Source organism: Phyllobates terribilis, unplaced genomic scaffold (genome assembly GCF_046119375.1).
Source record: "Phyllobates terribilis strain yellow unplaced genomic scaffold, ASM4611937v1 Scaffold_7__3_contigs__length_470593459, whole genome shotgun sequence".
Classification (NCBI taxonomy): domain Eukaryota; kingdom Metazoa; phylum Chordata; class Amphibia; order Anura; family Dendrobatidae; genus Phyllobates; species Phyllobates terribilis.
This window is the reverse complement of record NW_027362767.1, coordinates 70,169,302-70,188,127: the sequence shown is the minus strand read 5'-3', so window position 1 is coordinate 70,188,127 and position 18,826 is coordinate 70,169,302. Positions and strand designations below refer to the sequence as shown.

The 18,826-nt window shown below is 41.8% G+C and overlaps 1 protein-coding gene across 5 annotated transcripts in view; it reads left to right on the top strand.

Moving 5' to 3' along the window:
- The first annotated feature begins 1,146 nt into the window (after positions 1 to 1,146).
- The window catches only part of PCNX4 (pecanex 4), a 42,963-nt gene continuing 25,283 nt past the window's right edge, over positions 1,147 to 18,826 (top strand). The window contains exons 1-6 of one of the 5 annotated variants that reach the window (XM_073638727.1): positions 1,147 to 1,380; positions 5,963 to 6,015; positions 7,655 to 8,401; positions 9,748 to 9,927; positions 14,188 to 14,690; positions 15,032 to 15,132. In XM_073638727.1, coding sequence (XP_073494828.1) covers positions 7,713 to 8,401; positions 9,748 to 9,927; positions 14,188 to 14,690; positions 15,032 to 15,132 — 1,473 coding nt within the window. In that variant the 5' untranslated portion in view covers positions 1,147 to 1,380; positions 5,963 to 6,015; positions 7,655 to 7,712. Of the gene's footprint in view, positions 1,525 to 5,461; positions 5,832 to 5,962; positions 6,016 to 7,654; positions 8,402 to 9,747; positions 9,928 to 14,187; positions 14,691 to 15,031; positions 15,133 to 18,826 lie in introns of those variants that run through there. The other 4 variants (XM_073638728.1, XM_073638730.1, XM_073638729.1 and 1 more) reach the window with 4 other exon arrangements.

Below are 18,826 nucleotides of genomic sequence, written 5' to 3'. Positions count from 1 at the left end.
CCCTACATAGTCCTCCATACAGTATAATGGGCCCCACATAGTCCTCCATACAGAATAATGGACCCCACATAGTCCTCCATACAGTATAATGGGCCCCACATAGCCCTCCATACAGAATAATGGACCCTACATAGTCCTCCATACAGTATAATGGGCCCCACATAGTCCTCCATACAGAATAATGGACCCTACATAGTCCTCCATACAGTATAATGGGCCCCACATAGTCCTCCATACAGAATAATGGACCCTACATAGTCCTCCATACAGAATAATGGGCCCCACATAGTCCTCCATACAGAATAATGAGCCCCACATAGTCCTCCATACAGAATAATGGGTGCCACATAGTCCTCCATACAGTATAATTTGCTCCACATAGTCCTCCATACAGAATAATGGGTCTCACATAGTCCTCCATACAGGATAATGGGCCCCACATAGTCCTCCATACAGAATAATGGGCCCCACATAGTCCTCCATACAGAATAATGGACCCCACATAGTACTCCATACAGAATAATGGGCCCCACATAGTCCTCCATACAGAATAATGGGCCCCACATAGTCCTCCATACAGAATAATCGTTCTCACATAGTTCTCCATACAGGATAATGGGCTCCACATAGTCCTCCATACAGTATAATGGGCCCCACATAGTCCTCTATACAGAATAATGGACCCCACATAGTCCTCCATACAGAATAATGGTCTTCACAGTGTGGGGATGGTTCTGGTGTCGTGGAACAAATAAAACCACCGTGCTGGCCAGATTTAGCCCGTGGGCCAGATGTGATATGTATGTCCTAGTAGAAATGCTCGTTTTCTGAGGAGATTTTGGAGTTTTTTCCTTTAGTGATTATTTGCAGCCTTTACGGACGCTGCACTTTTTTTCTTCCGCTTGAGGTTTTGGAAAAGAGAAAAAAATCTTGCGAGGAAAAAAAAGAATCAAATTCACACTAGGAAGCATCTTTCAAGCGTTTTTTATTTTGGCGATTTTTCAAGCGTTTTTTTTTTTTTTTTTTTTAAATCGGACCCGCTCCAAAAGCCTATTGTGATGGTCCCTTTGTTGTGTAATCCCAGCATAGCGCCTCCCACAGGTAACACTGCCAGGTGCCATGCCGCTGAGCCTGGACTAATGAATAGTAATATAGTGATACTGTAGATGGAATATCAGGTGGCGGCGGCGGCCATGGCCGCACACAGGCGCTGACACCCGCCGTCCGCCTGTGCACTTCTCCGCGGGCACCCGCACAGTGCGCGCCCCTGCACCTCAGCGGGGGGATGAGGAGGAGGGAGGTGAGGAGCAGATGGAGGCTGTGTACACGGCACCGGGAGCCGCCTGAGGAGCGCCGCGGCCCGCTAACCGAGGGGGGCGGGTGAGTGCCCGGAAACGGAGGGAAATGTGGGACGGACGCGAGTGCAGAGCCTTCCTCAGTGCCGGCACCGGGCGCGGGGACGTCATTATATCAGGCCGCCGGGAGGAGCGGGCGACATAGCATGCGGCACTGTGCACCCGCCGTGTGAGTAATAACGCGCAGCGTCTGCCGCTCCCCGGGCTTCAGTGTCTGTACGTGCACCAAGGGCTCGCTCTGACTTTCTATGACGTCACCTTTTAGCAGAGAATGAATGCAGTTACCCCTAGCAACCAATCGAATCACATCTTATATTTTCCATAGCTGAATTCTGATTGGTCATTATGAGAAACCACCCTCATCTGGGTCTATGGGGTCCCTTAGATCTTGTGCTGTCCTCCGCACATCATTAATGCCTCGTGTTATGCACCTATGAATGTACCTTTAACCCTTGTCGACAATTTATATTTCCATGTTTTTTTTTTTTGTGGATTTTTTTTTTCATATTTTTATATAATATATTGATTTGACATTTATTTACTTTTATTTATTTGTTATGTTTTAACTTAACTTTTATTTTTTATTTTTTTACTTTTATTTTGCTACCACAGTATAGGGTAAAATCACAGGATAGTCAGATCAAAATGGCAGCGAAGGAGTGATCTCTGTGTAGAAGGCTTTGGAATGATTGTTTTTATGGCATTTTATAATTTATTGTCCTTTTTGTGCAAACATTTTTTTTTCCAGATGTTCTAAAAGTTTTATTGGAGAAAATATTTATCAAAATATATTAAATATAAACTTATTCATTTATATAACATGTATTAAAGAAAATAATTATTAAAAAATAAATATAAAAAACAAACAAATGCTACACAACCTTGGTCACCTGGATTTTGCATTGATTATCCCTATTAATCCACATCCAATGCAAGGAGGGAATGCGGCTTTTGCATCCTAATTCACATACAGTAGAAAAGCAAAAAAAAAGAAAAGTGGATTTTAGTTTGCTCCAAGAGAAAAAAAGAAAAAAAACAACATTTTTTTTCAGTGAACTGGACCCAATTTTCATCAATTTTTGGCCCATGTGGTTGTTTTATCATCAATGCGGTATCTGGTTTTCTCATATGCAAATAAAGAATTTTCCTATCCAAAAAAATCCAGACAGCACTTGAATGCATGTGACCGTGCCCATAGACTCGAATGGATGTGTGCTCTATCTGTTAAAAATAAAAAAGAGAATATCGGATATGTGAATTTGTCCTATTGGGAAGAATTACGTAGCAAAGTTAAAGGATTGAATCTGTGTGTGAAAAAAAAAATCGCAGCACGGACTAAGTTTCTTCCATAAATTGGATGAGACTTACCCATTCAAGTCTATGGGGGCACAACAAAGAAATTGGAATCCATACGTATAGAATCAGTTTTTTTTACGGATACATTGTAATTCTGTAACATAGGAAACTGTAACTGGTCCTGTAAACTATGAATAGCTGCTGCTGTAAAATTTAATTACCAATAGTGTCAAAATAAATATATATATATATATATATATATATATATATATTAGTACAGACCAAAAGTTTGGACACACCTTCTCATTTAAAGATTTCTCTGTATTTTCATGACTATGAAATTTGTACATTCACACTGAAGGCATCAAAACTATGAATTAACACATGTGGAATTATATACTTAACGAAAAAGTGTGAAACAACTAGTTCCCAACGTGAAGCATGGAGGAGGAGGTGTGATGGTGTGGGGGTGCTTTGCTGGTGACACTGTTGGGGATTTATTCAAAATTGAAGGCATACTGAACCAGCATGGCTACCACAACTTCTTGCAGCGGCATGCTATTCCATCCATTTTGCGTTTAGTTGGACCATCATTTATTTTTCAACAGGGCAATGACCCCAAACACACCTCCAGGCTGTGTAAGGGCTATTTGACCAAGAGGGAGAGTGATGGGGTGCTACGCCAGATGACCTGGCCTCCAGTCACCAGACCTGAACCCAATCGAGATGGCTTAGGGTGAGCTGGACCGCAGAGTGAAGGCAAAAGGGCCAACAAGTGCTAAGCATCTCTGGGAACTCCTTCAAGATTGTTGGAAGACCATTTCCGGTGACTACCTCTTGAAGCTCATCAAGAGAATGCCAAGAGTGTGCAAAGCAGTCATCAAAGCAAAAGGTGGCTACTTTGAAGAACCTAGAATATAAGACATATTTTCAGTTGTTTCACACTTTTTTTGTTAAGTATATAATTCCACATGTGTTAATTCATAGTTTTGATGCCTTCGGTGTGGATGTACAATTTTCATAGTCATGAAAATACAGAAAAATCTTTAAATGAGGTGTGTCCAAACTTTTGGTCTGTACTCCAAAGGACACCAAGTAAACCTGACCATAGGGACAGGATTTAATCTTGTATAATTATTTATTTTTCCTATTTTCCCCCATTGGACTATTTTTCATGACATATGGTTCATGTTATTCTTTCTCTATGGTCAGGTTTACTTGGGCGTCCCCTGTAAGCAACATTTTTAATTGTTTTTATATATGTTAAATGAACATTTCTTGCTTTTAATACTCTATGGATCTCTTTGTTTTGTTTTTTTCTGGATAAAACTTTGTATCTGGAAAATTGGTTTAATTGTTGTTAAAAAAAATAAAAAAAAATTGCACACTAATGGGAAGTGAGATAAAAAACCGTCCTAGTTTTCTGGATGAATCATTTTTTACACGCTGGTGTGAACCTGGCCTTGGAGTGGAATGGCACTGCACATGTGCGACCTCCGCTCCATTTACTCCCTGTAGGGCTGCCGAGTGCTGCACTTGTCTTTTTGCAGTTGACTACATAGGGAATGAATGGAGCGGTGGTTGAGTATGTGCACTGCCACTCCATTGTTCCCCATTCTGCCAATCCGTGGGGGACCCAGCAGTTAGACCCCCAGGATGGATATATTATCCAATGGATAGCCGATAACTAGAGATGAGCGAACCTGGAGAGAGATTTTCCAGCTCCAAAGTTCGGGTCCCCATTGATTTCTATGAGCTTCGAGTGCAGGTCTGTTACCCGAACCGAACTTTGGATTAAAGTTCGGTCGAACCCGATGAACCTGAACTTCTACTGGTCCGCTCATCTTTAGCCTATAACTTATTTTCACCTTACATGTGATTTCATTGCTGAGAATTTTCGGACTTGTATTTCCTCCTAAAACACCCTCTGCAGTACAGTACACAGTAATATAAGGAAAGTCACCACACAAATTGTGGAATAGGTGTCATTGGGTCCTTTTTTCCCGGCGGGTGAGGTCCCAGAAGGGTTATTCGGGACTTAGGTTAAAAAAGTGGACCACCCCTGTAGCGACCAACATTTCTAATGGTGTTTGTATTTTTTTGGGGTTATGCAGAATAAGGCTGGGTGCCCACGTAGCGTTTTTCAAGCGTTTATGCTGCGGAATTTCCGCAGCGGAAACGCTTGTGAAACGCTAGGTAATCCGCACCCCATGGTCCCCAAGGGGATTCCGCATGTTCTATGCACATGCTGCGGATTTTTCCGCAGCGTTTATGCTGCGTACAAAAATCCGCAGCATGTCATTTAATTTTGCGGAAGCGCAGCGGAACTCCCGCCATTGACTTGCATTGAAACGCATAGAAACCGCGACTGTACATTTGTACAAGCGGCTTCTATGCGTCTCTATGTTCGGATGGTACCCAGTTCTGGAGGAGAGGAGACTCTCATCCAGACCTGGGTACCATTGTACCTGTAAAAAATGAATAAAATAACAAAGTTTATATTCACCTTTCCGAAGGCTTTTCTCTGAATGCCGGCATCGCTTGAGGACCTGCGGTGACGTCACAGTCATGTGACCGCAGGCCCTTCACCGCTCTGTCTCGCGATATGCTGGCAGCCGGGAACCAGACAGGAAGCAGCGCTGCAGCCACGCCGGGGCCTCGGGGGTGAGTATAGCTTTATTTGTTTTAATTTTTACGGTTCACACTATATAAATCCATGCTGTTTGCATGGATTTATACAGTGTGACCTAGTTGTCAAGCACTTTCCAAGTGATGCTATCGCCTGGAAAGCGCTTGTCAATCTGCATGCGGAAACGCATGTGGATCCGCATGTATTCTGCAGGAAAAACGCATGCACAATCTGCATGCTTTTTTTTCTGCCAGGGAGATGCAGAAATGCTGCAGAAATTTTCTGCATCGTGGGCACATAGCCTAAAAGTGTGAAAAAAAATTGATGTGATCTTAAAGATAACCCTTAAGAAGTACAGTCATTTTAACACCGTCCAGGATGTGCTTCCACCTGAATGGGCCGGTGTGAGGTGTCAGTGTTTGGGGTTGCTAGGTGTTCAGTTTACTATTACTAAGGGAACACTGTAAGGGAGAAATGTCTCTTCAAATCGAAAATGTGTCCATGTGGAGAAAAGGGAAAGTTTCTGGTTAGGATGACAATGTAACGGGAGGGTAAGTGTCACTACGTACATGGATACATTTCTAGTTCACACACGATTGTCTTTTTCTGTTGTTACGTTGTTGCTTTTGAGTATTGAACACTGCACGATTTATTCACTTGTAATCTTTCCTCTAATAAACAGGAAATCCAAACCTTGTGATGCAAACGAGAGAAGTAAATCCATTTGTTTGGCAGGTACAGTAAATAATAAGGCAATTCATGTTTATAAGTCTGAGAGATCCCCCATGAGGTCTGACGCTTTCCCGGCTAGGGATTTCCTTACCTACTGAAACTGCCTGTATATATGTCATGATGGATAGAACAATAAATATAACATTATATTCTTTTATGTTTATTTTGGGATACGTTGGAGTAAAAAAAAAAAAAGAAAAAAATATATGGATAAGAAATGGGGCTATAAGGGGAAGGTGTATCACAAGGTGGGTGCACTTAGGGTACCATTACACATTGCCAAATCCACCAATTTCAGCGGGACCTGCCGAATATATTATGATATGGGTACTCCCAGCTGTTTCCTTGGCAGATACTGACAGGGAAAAGATGGTTCGAGCATGTTAAATTTTAACGTCTGGTCCTTTTGTTCTCAGGAGAGATAAGTAGATACCTGAAGTGTTGGACACCTACTTATTCCCCTCTTCCCAATGAAAACACATGCTTGCTCAGTCAAATTGAGGGTGCATGTGCATAGGAGGGTAGGGAGGAAGAGCTGGCAGCCAAAACGATCCCCTGAAGAAGGCAACAGCGAAACGTGTGTTGAGGCCAACAATAGAAACATTGTGTTTCATACCCTGATCCTTACACGGACATTTGGTCACCGACTATACCACTTGGTACATTATGAATATGCATGTATATGTTACATTTTGTGCATTTATGTCCCATCCCTATAAATTATTTGCACTGCACATTATCAATCATACTATTATGGCCTGCATCCATCTTCTCTGCCGTGCCATCTTTTTTGCCCATTGGGGTTCTGTTTTGAAATTCCCATATTTATTTTTTATTTTTTTCATGTTAATCTATTAAAAAATATTTTTTTTTATTTAAGTGCTTTTGAACTCAATTCTTCATCGGTTTATGCAACAGCTAGTGATGATGTATGGTCAGCCTTATGCCTCAATCTGACGTCTGTTTCTCTTTTTTCATACGTTGTATCTGTTTTTCACAGAACATGTATCCGTTGTAGTTTATGCCGCTGATCGCATGTCCACATGTTGTTTTTTTTTTTTTGTGGACCGAGTGAAACAAAAAATGGAGACATCTGTTTTTTATACGAGTTATGAATTAAACCCAATTTAATCAAAAGGATAACACCTGGGTGCCATTCTTGTGTCATCCAAGTGCTGATTTGTTTCTTATTGTTTAATGGGTAGGAGATGATTGGAAATAGTTTTGTTTTTTTTTACATATGAGAGAAACTGATGCCACATTGATGGTAGAAGCGGAGACACGGATGAAAAATTGATGAAGAAAATTGGATCTGGAAAACTAATGAAAACTATTCCCTTTTTTCTGAAAAATAGACATCTGAATGAGGCATTAGGAAGAAATGCACACACTCGCTATGGTGGCGCCATACTATGATAGAAGGATGCAGTGTGTCTGACGGAACGTGCCAAAAAAACCTGTAACCTTTCATAAAAAATTGGTGCCATTTGGAGGTACAATGTGGCCCCATAGACTTCGAGTTTGCACAAAGTCATGATACGCCTGTGTGCTTGATTCCTTGTGTTAGTTGTGTGGTCCTAGTATGATAATCCTTGCACTTATTGCCTGTACCTTATTTTGTTTGTTTTTTTGTCCTTTTTAGATATTACTATTTCACCGCATAAAAAATGAAACCGAATTCAAAGTTGTGATTCAGAAGAATGGGTCCTGATGTTCCTTTACTAAATGATTACAAGCAGGAATTCTTCTGGAAACGTTTTCCACAAACCATCCTTGGCGGTCCCCGATTTAAGTTGGGTTACAGCGCTCCTCCTTACATATACATCAACCAGGTGATCTTGTTCCTGACACCATGGGTCCTAGGCGGTGTGGGCACTGTGCTATACGAAGTCCATATCCTAGAGGACTACTATGCCGCCGCGCTCTCAACAGGACTGATGCTCATCGCCTCTTTCGTCATTCAGTTGCTAAACCAATATGTCCGCAGGAAAACATCCACTGTAGAAAGGCTACAGAATCAAAACACCCTCACAGATGAAGACGACTTTGATTTTTCCAGCTGCCTTGGCTCAGACACTGTGAAGTTCATCATACCGGGCAAGAAGTTTATAGCAAACCTGATCTTTCATTCCATCTTGGCTGGGGCTCTGTGTGGACTGGGGACGTGGTATCTGATGCCGTATAGGATAGACCTGCTGTACGGAAACACCGGAGGAACGGTTGTGATCTTTATTTTTGGCTGGATAACAGTCTGCATTGGAGAATATTCTTTAATTATCAATTCGGCCACAGAAACGGCCACGTTTCATGCACAAGACACTTATGAAATCACACCCCTTCTCAGACCCGTTTATATATTTGCTTTCATCGCCGTTGATCTTGCATACAGGTAAATTGTACTGATGCTTTTTTTTTTTCTTTCCTGAATTAGACGGTTTTAAATTTTTTTTTTTTCTCCGAAAGCTAACTATCAAAAGATTTTTATGAGGGGTTAGAGCAGTGAGTGGACGGAGCTGTCTGTCCAGGTTTTTGAGGCGCGTTCCACACTTCTGATAATGACACATTAGCGGCACCTGTCAATCATCGGTTTGTCTAATGTAGATAACCCCAGTCCATGTGCCTTACTTGGGCAAAGTTAAAATTTTATCTCAAATGTAAAGCCCCCCCCCCCTTCCCCATATACATTAGATGGCTATCTCATTCATCCGACAGCAATCTGTCCCGATTTCCCCAGACATGAGTCACTTGGCTCAGCCAAGACTCCTGTGTTTTCTATGAGAAAGCCGCTGCCAGACACCTATGTCAGAGGATTATCTCCTGGAGAACAAAAGGATCGGCCGTTGATATTCCAACACCCAGTTCCTTCTCTGCTCCAACGTCATATGTTGGATGAGAGTCAGGAGGCCTCCATACATATTAGATGGTCGGCTGAAATCGGCGAGTTTGGATGACTATTAACTAATGTGTATGGTTGCCTTAAGTTCTGTGTCAGACGAGTATATGAAAAACCCATTTGATTTTCATTCAGAAAACTCGATTTTCGTCCATATTCCATCTGTATCTATACACCAGTATTCTAAAATGCTCAAATACATTTTCCTATGTTATTAATGGCAATGTACCTGATGGAATCCGATGGATACAAATTGGATGGAATATGGAGGTTCAGTATGGAATCCAATTTTTTTGGTTGATAAATTTTGGTAGGTGAATCTCACCCGATACACAAAAGAGAATTCTGCTATTTTTTGTTTTCACGTGCATACATGCAAAAAACTGTCATCTGAACAACCCTATTGAACGACATTGGTCAGTGTGCTGTCCGATTTTTACTCTAGTCCATATAATGCGCTCATATATATGGTCGACTTCAGACCTGTGATGGCTGAGGCACACCTGAGTAACAGAGGAGATTGCTTGTTCTTTGTAATGTAAAATTCCCATTTTCCAGAAGGTTGTAGATAGCGATCAATAAAATGCTTTGTGCTCGCAGCAGAACGGTTGGATTTTTTTGTATGTAAGAAAGTTCAGCCTTCTAAATAGGTTGAACTTGAACCTTTTTACTCTTTAATTTTCTCTTGTATTATTTTATTTTCTTTTTCTTTTACAATTTTTTTTTTTCTATTCTTTCCGTTTCATTTCATCTTTTATTATTGTGTTATGATTGTTTAGTGTTTTTGGCTATATCTTATCCAAGATGATACCTGATGTACTTACTTTTTTGTTTCTTTGCAGATTTCTCACAACTGTACCAGCTTTAGTTTTGGCCAACAAAGTCTTACACATCGTCTTTTTATTTTTGCCCTTTCTTTGGGCTCTGGGCATCCTACCACCTCTTGACGCACTTGTTCTTTGGGGAATGGAGCAGATACTGGAATTTATATTGGGAGGGTCACCGATGTCCAGTAATTTAAGGTATTGTTTATTGTACATTACATGTCCTAGACTTTTCATGATCTTTTTATGTTTTTGGTTGCTATATTCATTTGCTTGGCTACTTTTAACTGTGGTAGATCGCTCACTCAGCTGCACACCGAGGTAGATACAGATACGCTGTCTCTTTAAATCTCTTGTTGGTTTATTAGAATGTGGCATAAACCAACATTGAGTCCATGAAAATAAACACAGCCCACTGGGCAAAACGGCAAAACAAAACTACATCATTCACAACACAGTCCTTGTGTTAGCAGGGGTCCGCCTGCTCAGAGTTAGCAACTCCGCATGGTTCAGGTCAGCACAGAACACACATCTCCTGTCTGGAGTTTGCCTCTCCAGATACACTGAACAACTAATCCCTCGGCAGGCCTTGTATTTAAACTCCAGACCACACCCTGAGGTGGAGATATGGAGAACAATTAGCTCTATGGCTGTTCTCATAAAAACACGCCCTTTTACAAATGGTGAATTAACCCCTCTCAGCAAATAACATGCTGGAGGAAACTTAGCGATTTCAATTCACTGAAGCTAATTGCCTCAGGGAAACATATCTCCCCTCCAGCACTTTACCAGTGACTTTGTCATATAACCAAAAGTGTGTAAGAAAAATAAATACAGTTCCTATTAGGCCTGTGTGAATGGTCCTGTAACTCTTTTCCGACATAGGATGCAACAATTTGTCCTATGTAACGTGGTGGTAGCAGAGCTTGTTCCACACACAATGGATGCCAACTGTGTTACACAGCTGGCATCTGCCTCTAACAGCAGCCATTTTACCCTTTAAAAGACGGTCTGTCCCTGGCAGTGGCATTTAAGGGGCACGATCCTGCTAAAAGTCCCCATGGCTAATACAGGTGCTTCTCACAAAATTAGAATATTATCAAAAAGTTAATTTATTTCAGTTCTTCAATGCAAATAGTGAAACTCTATAATATATGAGTCATTGCAGAGTGATATACAGGGTGGGCCATTTATATGGATACACCTAAATTAAATGGGAATGGTTGGTGATATCAACTTCCATTTTGTGGCACATTAGTATATGGGAGGGGGGAACTTTTCCAGATGCGTGGTGACCATGGCGGCCATTTTGAAGTCGGCTATTTTGGATCCAACTTTATTTTTTTTCAATGGGAAGAGAGTCATGCGACACATCAAACTTCTTGAGAATTTCATATGAAAAACAAGTGTGTGCTTGGTTTTAACGTAACTTTATTCTTTCATGAGTTTTTTTTACAAGTTTATGACCACTTATAAAATGTGTTCAAAGTGCTGCCCATTGTGTTGGATTGTCAATGCAACCCTCTTCTCCCACTCTTGACACACTGATAGCAACACCGCTGGCACAGGCTTCCAGTATCCGTTGTTTCAGATGCTGCACATCTCGTATCTTGATGGTAAGGTGTGGTATATGGGGTAAAAAGATAGTGGGCCATTCTTCATCAATGGAAATCTCAATGCCACTGGATATCTGAAATTGCTACATGTGTTGCCCTCTTTATGCACTGAAGATGGCACGTTCCCTGAGTTTTTCCAACAAGATGGTGCACCACCACATTACGGGTGTCCGATCCGAGCATTCCTACATGAACGGTTTCATTGAAAGTAGATTGGGTCTTTGTGGGCCAGTTGAATGGCCACCAAGGTCTCCCGATCTGACCCCTTAGACTTTTATCTTTGGGGTCATCTGAAGGCAATTGTCTATGCTGTGAAGATACGAGATGTGCAGCATCTGAAACAACGGATACTGGAAGCCTGTGCTAGCATTTCTTCTGCGGTGTTGTATCAGTTTTTTTTGTGAAATTCTCAATAAGTTTGAGGTGTCACATGACCCTCTTCCCATTGAAAAATATAAAGTTGGATCCAAAATTGCCCACTTCAAAATGGCCACCATGGTCACCACCCATCTGGAAAAGTCTCCCCCCCCCCCCCCCCCCCATATACTAATGTGCCACAAACAGGAAATTGATATCACCAACCATTCTCATTTAATTTAGGTGTATCCATATAAATGGCCCACCCTGTATTTCAAGTGTTTATTTCTGTTAATGTTGATGATTATGGCTTACAGCCAATGAAAACACAAAAGTCATTATCTCAGTAAGTTAGAATAATTAACAAAAAAACACCTACAAAGGCTTCCTATGCGTTTAAAAAGGTCCCTTAGTCTGTTTCAGTAGGCTCCACAGTCATGGGGAAGACTGCTGACTTCACAGATGTCCAGAAGGCAGCCATTGACACACTCCACAAGGAGGGTAAGCTAAAGGTCTTTGCTAAAGAAGCTGGCTGTTCACAGAGTGCTGTATCCAAGCATATTAATGGAAAAAGTGAGGTAGAAAAAGGTGCACAAGCAACCGGGATAACCGCAGCCTTGAAAGAATTGTTAAAGGGCCATTAAACAATTTGGGAGAGATTCACAAGGAGTGGACTGCTGCTGGAGTCATTGCTTCAAGAGCCACCACACACAGATGTATCCAGGACATGGGCTACAAGTGTCACATTCCTTGTGTCAAGCCACTCATGACCAATAGACAACGCCAGAAGCGTCTTATCTGGGCCAAGGAGAAAAAGACCTGGACTGTGGCTCAGTGGTCCAAGGTGTTGTTTTCAGATGAAAGTAAATTTTGTGTTTCATTTGGGAATCAAGGTCCCAGAGTCTGGAGGAAGAGTGGAGAGGCCACAATCCAAGCTGCTGGAGGTCTAGTGTGAAGTTTCCACAATCAGTGATGGTTTGGGGAGCCATGTCATCTGCTGGTGCAGGTCCACTGTGTTTTATCAAGACCAAAGTCACCGCAGCCGTCTACTAGGAAATTTTAGAGCCCTTCATGCTTCCCTCTGCCGACAAGCTTTTTGGAGATGTTAAATTTAATTCTCCAGCAGGACTTGGCCCCTGTCCACACTGCCAAAAGTACCAATACCTGGTTTACACACAACAGTATCACTGTGCATGATTGGCCAGCAAACTCGCCTGACCTTAACCCCATAGAGAATCTATTATAGAGAATCTATGGGGTATTGTCAAGAGGAAGATGAGACACCAGACCCAACAATGCAGACGAGCTGAAGGCTGCTATCAAAGCAACCTGGGCTTCCATAACACCCCATGTAGGATGTTACTTCCCCCCCGCCCCCCTCCCATAGCACTGTGGGATGCCCGACGTTGAGTGGGCTTTCCCCCCCCGCCTGCTCAGGGCCCCGGCACTTGCCCGGGTGCTGACGCCGGCCCTGGCAGTGCCACAGGCTGATCGCCTCCATGCCACGCCGCATTGATGCAGAAGGAGCCCCGACCAAGTATTGAGGGCATTTACTGACCATACATTTCAGATTTTAAAAGCATTTTTTAAGATATTGTTATAAAGTATTCTAATTTACTGAGATAATGACTTTTGTGTTTTCATTGGCTGTAAGCCATAATCATCAACATTAACAGAAATAAACACGTGAAATAGATCACTCTGTTTGTAATGACTCTATATAATGAGTTTCACTTTTTGTATTGAAGAACTGAAATAAATTAAACTTTTTGATATTCTAATTTTGTGAGAAGCACCTGTATATTGGTATTTCTATAAGCTTCATATGAAACCATCAGTTTCTTTATATACTGTAATATATAGTATGTATAGCACATGGAACAAGCAATCAAACACAGGGCCAAGTCCCCTAAGGTGACTAAAAGATATAGTTAAAAAAAAGTTTTAAAAAATATTTTAAAAAAAATATATATTTTTTTTAGTCAGCACACTTCCCCCAAAAATGCAAAAGTGATCAAAACGTTGCATATACCAATGAAAACCTCAACTCTCCACAAAAAAAAATTGCCCTCCTACAGCTTTTTTGACCGAAAATTGAAAAAGCTGTGGGTCTCAGAAAACGGCAACCTAAAACCAAATTTATTTATTTATTTTTAACACATTGCTGTTTGTTTTGTTTATTTTTTCACCACTTTATATTAAAAAAAGACACATACCAGTAATCTTTCCGACCTGAAGAATCATGGTGCCAGGTAATTTTTACCCCGCTGCTAAAAACAAAACTCAGAAACAAATGGTGGAATTACATTTTTTTTTTTACCATTTTATTAAACTTGGATTTGGAGAAACTCTGTGGTAAATGCCTAGTTGGCAGAAGGGAAAATTTGCACCAGTATTTACCTGGGTTGGGGGGTATAATTTTGGAAAGCACGGGCACAAAAGAAAAATATTTTTTGTAATTCCGCTGTTCTCTGTCTTTTTGCAGGTTGCTCATCATGTTCATAGTATCCGTCGGGGTAACCATATCGGCCTACTTCATACCAAACTCCATCGGTCTGGTTCTGTTCATAGCTGGACTTGGCTTCATTCTCAGTCTTAATTTAGCAGAAATAGCAATTGCTCTCAGACATCGTGTGAAGAAACAGAGTGAATCCACAGAGAACTATGATGCCTTCTCCTGGAAGATGACCTGGAAGGAACCGGCGATGTACTGCGTCATCCTGACCTTGGTCCTGCTGGAGTCCAGCTTGTTACATCACTACTGCATTTCCACTTTTTCCTTACAAAGTCCTCAGGCCATTGTCGGATATTGTCTCATTATACTTTTAGCTTTTTTATGGATTCTCAAAGAAATTCAAGGTGCTTATATATTGGGGATTGTAAGGAATCCCTTTTTTCAGAACGATATCCGGATGTTAAACGTCTTCATGAAGAAGCAAAGCAGATTAGAAAAAGCTGCTCTTGTAAGGAGAATTGTGCTCATGCTGGGTAAGTAGGAGAAAAGTAAAAAAAAAATAAAAATACATTAGGACATAAAGAATTGCATCCGTGGCAGTTTTTGATTTTGCCTTTTATCCAGAATTGTAGAGGGCTGCACTCCCCCAAAGCTTCCGGGGCCAATACACTTTGGATTGCTATTTCTCCCCGTCTTGAGACTTGGTCTAATGAGTAAGGGAACCTTCAGTTTTGGGGGCGTGAAGATCTTCATTAAAAACTAAATTGCTTTCTACCACTTTCCTAAAAAGAATTTTGGATTGATATTTCTGTTCAAAGTAATTGATTTTTCTAAATTATTTTTTTTAATCTTTTTTTAATTTTTTTTATTTCAGTCTCTCCTTTTGCGATGGTAGCTTACCTCTCTCTAGACACGTCACTGTATAACCTGCACTCTGTGTCAGTCTGCATCGGATTCACAAGGGCTTACAGGATGGTAATATACTTTTTTTTGTCTGAACAGCTGTAAAGTGCCTTTTTACATGGAACATCTAGGCATTAAAATAGCTAATTAAAAAAAAAAAAAAAAAATTCTCCTTACAGGGGTTGTCCACTACTTGGACAACCTTTTCTCATTCCTCATGTTTTGCCCCCGTTAAAATAAAAACACCTATACTCACTTCCGGTGCCGACGCCGTTCCAGCAGTGTCGGCACTTGCGTTCTCATGGCTCACGTGATGTTGTTGCATCACATGAACCCTGCGCCCCCAATCAGCGCTGGCGTTGCTGTCTCCGCCTTCGGACAAATCAAACATCAAGAGGAAGTCAGAGAGGATCGGCAGCCCTGGCTTCTTGTTGATGTTCAATACGTCTGAATGGCGGGGACAGTGAAGCCGGCGCTGATTGAGTGCAGGGTTCGTGTGATGTGATAACCTCAAGTGAGCCCCAGGAACGCGAGTGCCGACATCGGAGGTGAGTATAGGTGGTGGTATTTTTTTAACGGGACCGAACATGAGGAATGAGAAGGGGTTGTCCAAGTAGTGGTCTTCCTTGATAGACTCGATATAGATAAAGGACTTTTCCTCTACTTTAAAACTTAATGAGGCATATTTATCATTACTAGATATAAGCATATACCAAAATGCATGATAAATGTGGATACCGCCACAAATTGTGGTCAGAAAAAGAACCCATATAAATGGTATAAACTACTCTGAAATAACATCATATATGGACAGGAGAATCACTTGGAGTTTTAAGGTTAAGATATAAATTTTATTAGTTGCAAAAATTCAATATTTACTAGAAAAATACTTTGTACATAAAAAAGACAGACAAGCAGACAATAAACACAGGTGGATTACATATATACAAGTGTAAAATAACATGGCACTGGGCATAGGTGGAGTCCCCAACTATAGTGACACAGTGGTCAACAATGGAAAACAGTCCATACTTCACATCATGTAATTCCAATAAAGATTGGAGAACAAACCACCTTACTCATTGCTTAAGTCAGCCAAGTCTGTTACCAGAGAGAATGATTTAAAATAGCGAAACGTGCGTTGGGGACTCCATTCTGTCTGGTAACAAACTTGGCTGACTTAAGCAATGGGTAAGGTGGTTTGTTCTCCAATCTTTATTGGAATTACATGATGTAAAGTATGGACTGTTTTCCATTGCTCACCACTGTGTTACTATAGTTGGGGACTCTACCTATGCCCAGTGGCATGTTATTTTACACTTGTATATATGTAATCCACCAGTGATTATCTGTTTGTCTTTTTTATTTACAAAGTATTTTTCTACCAAATATTGAATTTTTGTAACTAATAAAATTTATTTTAACCTTTAAAATTCCAATTGATTCTCCTGTTCATATATGATATTTATCGTTATTGTCTAATTCTTAGACAGTACAAACTTGGATCATAGTTTGGTGTTTTCTGTGGTAACATAGCGATGTGAAACCTGGACGATAAAGAAACAAGACCAGAAGAATTGATGCCTTTGAAATTTGGTACTGTAGAAGGATGTTATCAATACCATGGATGGCAAGAAGAACAAACAAATCAATGTTGGAACAAATCAAGCCAGACATGTCATTCGAAGCAAGGATCACCAAGCTACGACTTGCCTACTTTGGACACCTCATACGGAGAGAGCAGTCACTGGAGAAGGACATCATGGCCGGAAGAATAGAAGGAACAAGGCGGAGAGGTAGCCTAGAAACCCGATGGCTTGATACAATCAAGATAACAGTGGAGCAGACCCTGGTGAACCTATCTAGACTTGCACAAGATCAATCTTCCCACAAATCGTTAATCCATCAAATCGCCATGGCTTGAGATCGAGCAGAAGGCCATTAAAAAAACAAAAAAAACAAACATTGATCAGACAGTCTTAAAATGTGTCAGATTTATCATGGTGGATCATGCTGTTTGATAAATCTGGTATACTATAAAGGGGTCTCCCTGTTTCCAAAAACCCCTCTCATCTGGCTGCAATTTGTTTTTAAAAAACAAACCAAAAACCAGCTAGCTTTACTCACCCTCTCCGGGTCCAGCTCTAAGTGTTCGCCTCTGCTCCCAGTATCTGTTATTAGCTGCAGCGCTGTAGACAATCAGTGTGCTCAACAGCTCGTGCTGTCAACTTGGGAAGAGCCACTGCGCTTAGTTATTGGTTGCAGCACTGTCGACAGTAACAGACTCCGGGAACAGCAGCGGAGACTCAGCACTGGACCCGGGGAGGGGAGTAAAGATCAGCTTTTATTTTTTCCAAACAAACTGCAGCTGGGGAAGGGTGCTATTCAAGTTCCTTGAAGGACGAGATGCAGATATAGTCTAACACGGAGGTCCCCAACCTTTTTTGCACCAGGGACCGGCTATAAGGAAGACCAGTTTTCCATGGCCCGGTGGGGGCGGGGCTTTGGTCATATGGGGGTGGGGTTATGGAGGGGTGGAGCTGTATGGGGAGGATGCTGGCGGGACCTCGGTGTACAGCGCTGCTAAGTAGCAGCATTGTACATTGAGCGTCAGTGTATACAGCGCTGCTGCTTAGCAGCGCTACACACTGAACACCAGTACCGGGAGCCGCGTCACTGAAGCCAGTCTGCTGCCCCAGCACGCCCCACATAACATGTTCTGCCGGGGGCATGTCAGTGAGGAGAGCCTGCCGCCCCACCCCGTCAGGAACACACCATGCTGTGCAGGAGGGCCGCGTCACTAAGACCCGCCCCGTGACGTACAACAGGTACCATGCTGTGCTGTGGAGGGCTGCGTCACTAAGACCCGCCCGACGCCCCACCCCGTCCTGCATAATGTTCTCTGCCAGGAGCTGCGAGCTGTCACGGCTATGGCAGAAAACATTATAAATCCACACAGAGCGAGCTCTGACCAGGCGCAGGGCCGCGGACCGGCTGAAAAACCCCAACGGCCCGGTCCTGGTCCGCGGACCGGCGGTTGGGGACCTCTGGTCTAACACATTTGATGAAAGACATATTTAGTTTGATAAATCTCCCCCATTGTGTATGGGCACAGGATTAGGAACCATAAATAAAAATCCTGTACTCCAGGACTGTCGCTGCTTCTCCGCACCGACTTCTGTGTCGTCACGTGTTATTTTTTATGCCATGAGACCAGCAGCGGTCAGTGCTGAGGAGCGGCACTGGTCTGGGCAGTGGGTACAAGTTTTTTGATTCCCTCACTCTGGACCCATGCAAAACAGGCTTAAAAGTAGAGGAAAAGCCCCTTTTAAGGCCCATTTTAACGTGCAAACATGGCAGTGATCAGCCGATAGGTGAGCAAAATGCATTAAATATTTTACATGGCCTTAAACATCTTTATCAGAAGCACATTTTCCTGTGTGAGCAGGGATATGCAATGTACATATAAGCATGGAAAAAGGGCCTTAAAGTGGATCTGCTTTCAGATATGACAAGTCTACTTCATACATTGTTAAATAGACCTGTTAGTCCTGATGAGGCCGGTGTGCATGCTTTGAAATTCTACATCAGAATAGCTGTGTAATCTTGATATTAAGCTAGAGCCACTTAATGAAATACCAAAGAGAAAATTTTCAAAAAGGATTGTACAGATATTCTAATGTAGATTGTCAAAGCGTGTACATCGGCCTCATCAGGTTTGAAATTTTGTAAGTGCAACATTTTTGCCTTTAATTTTTCGTGCCTA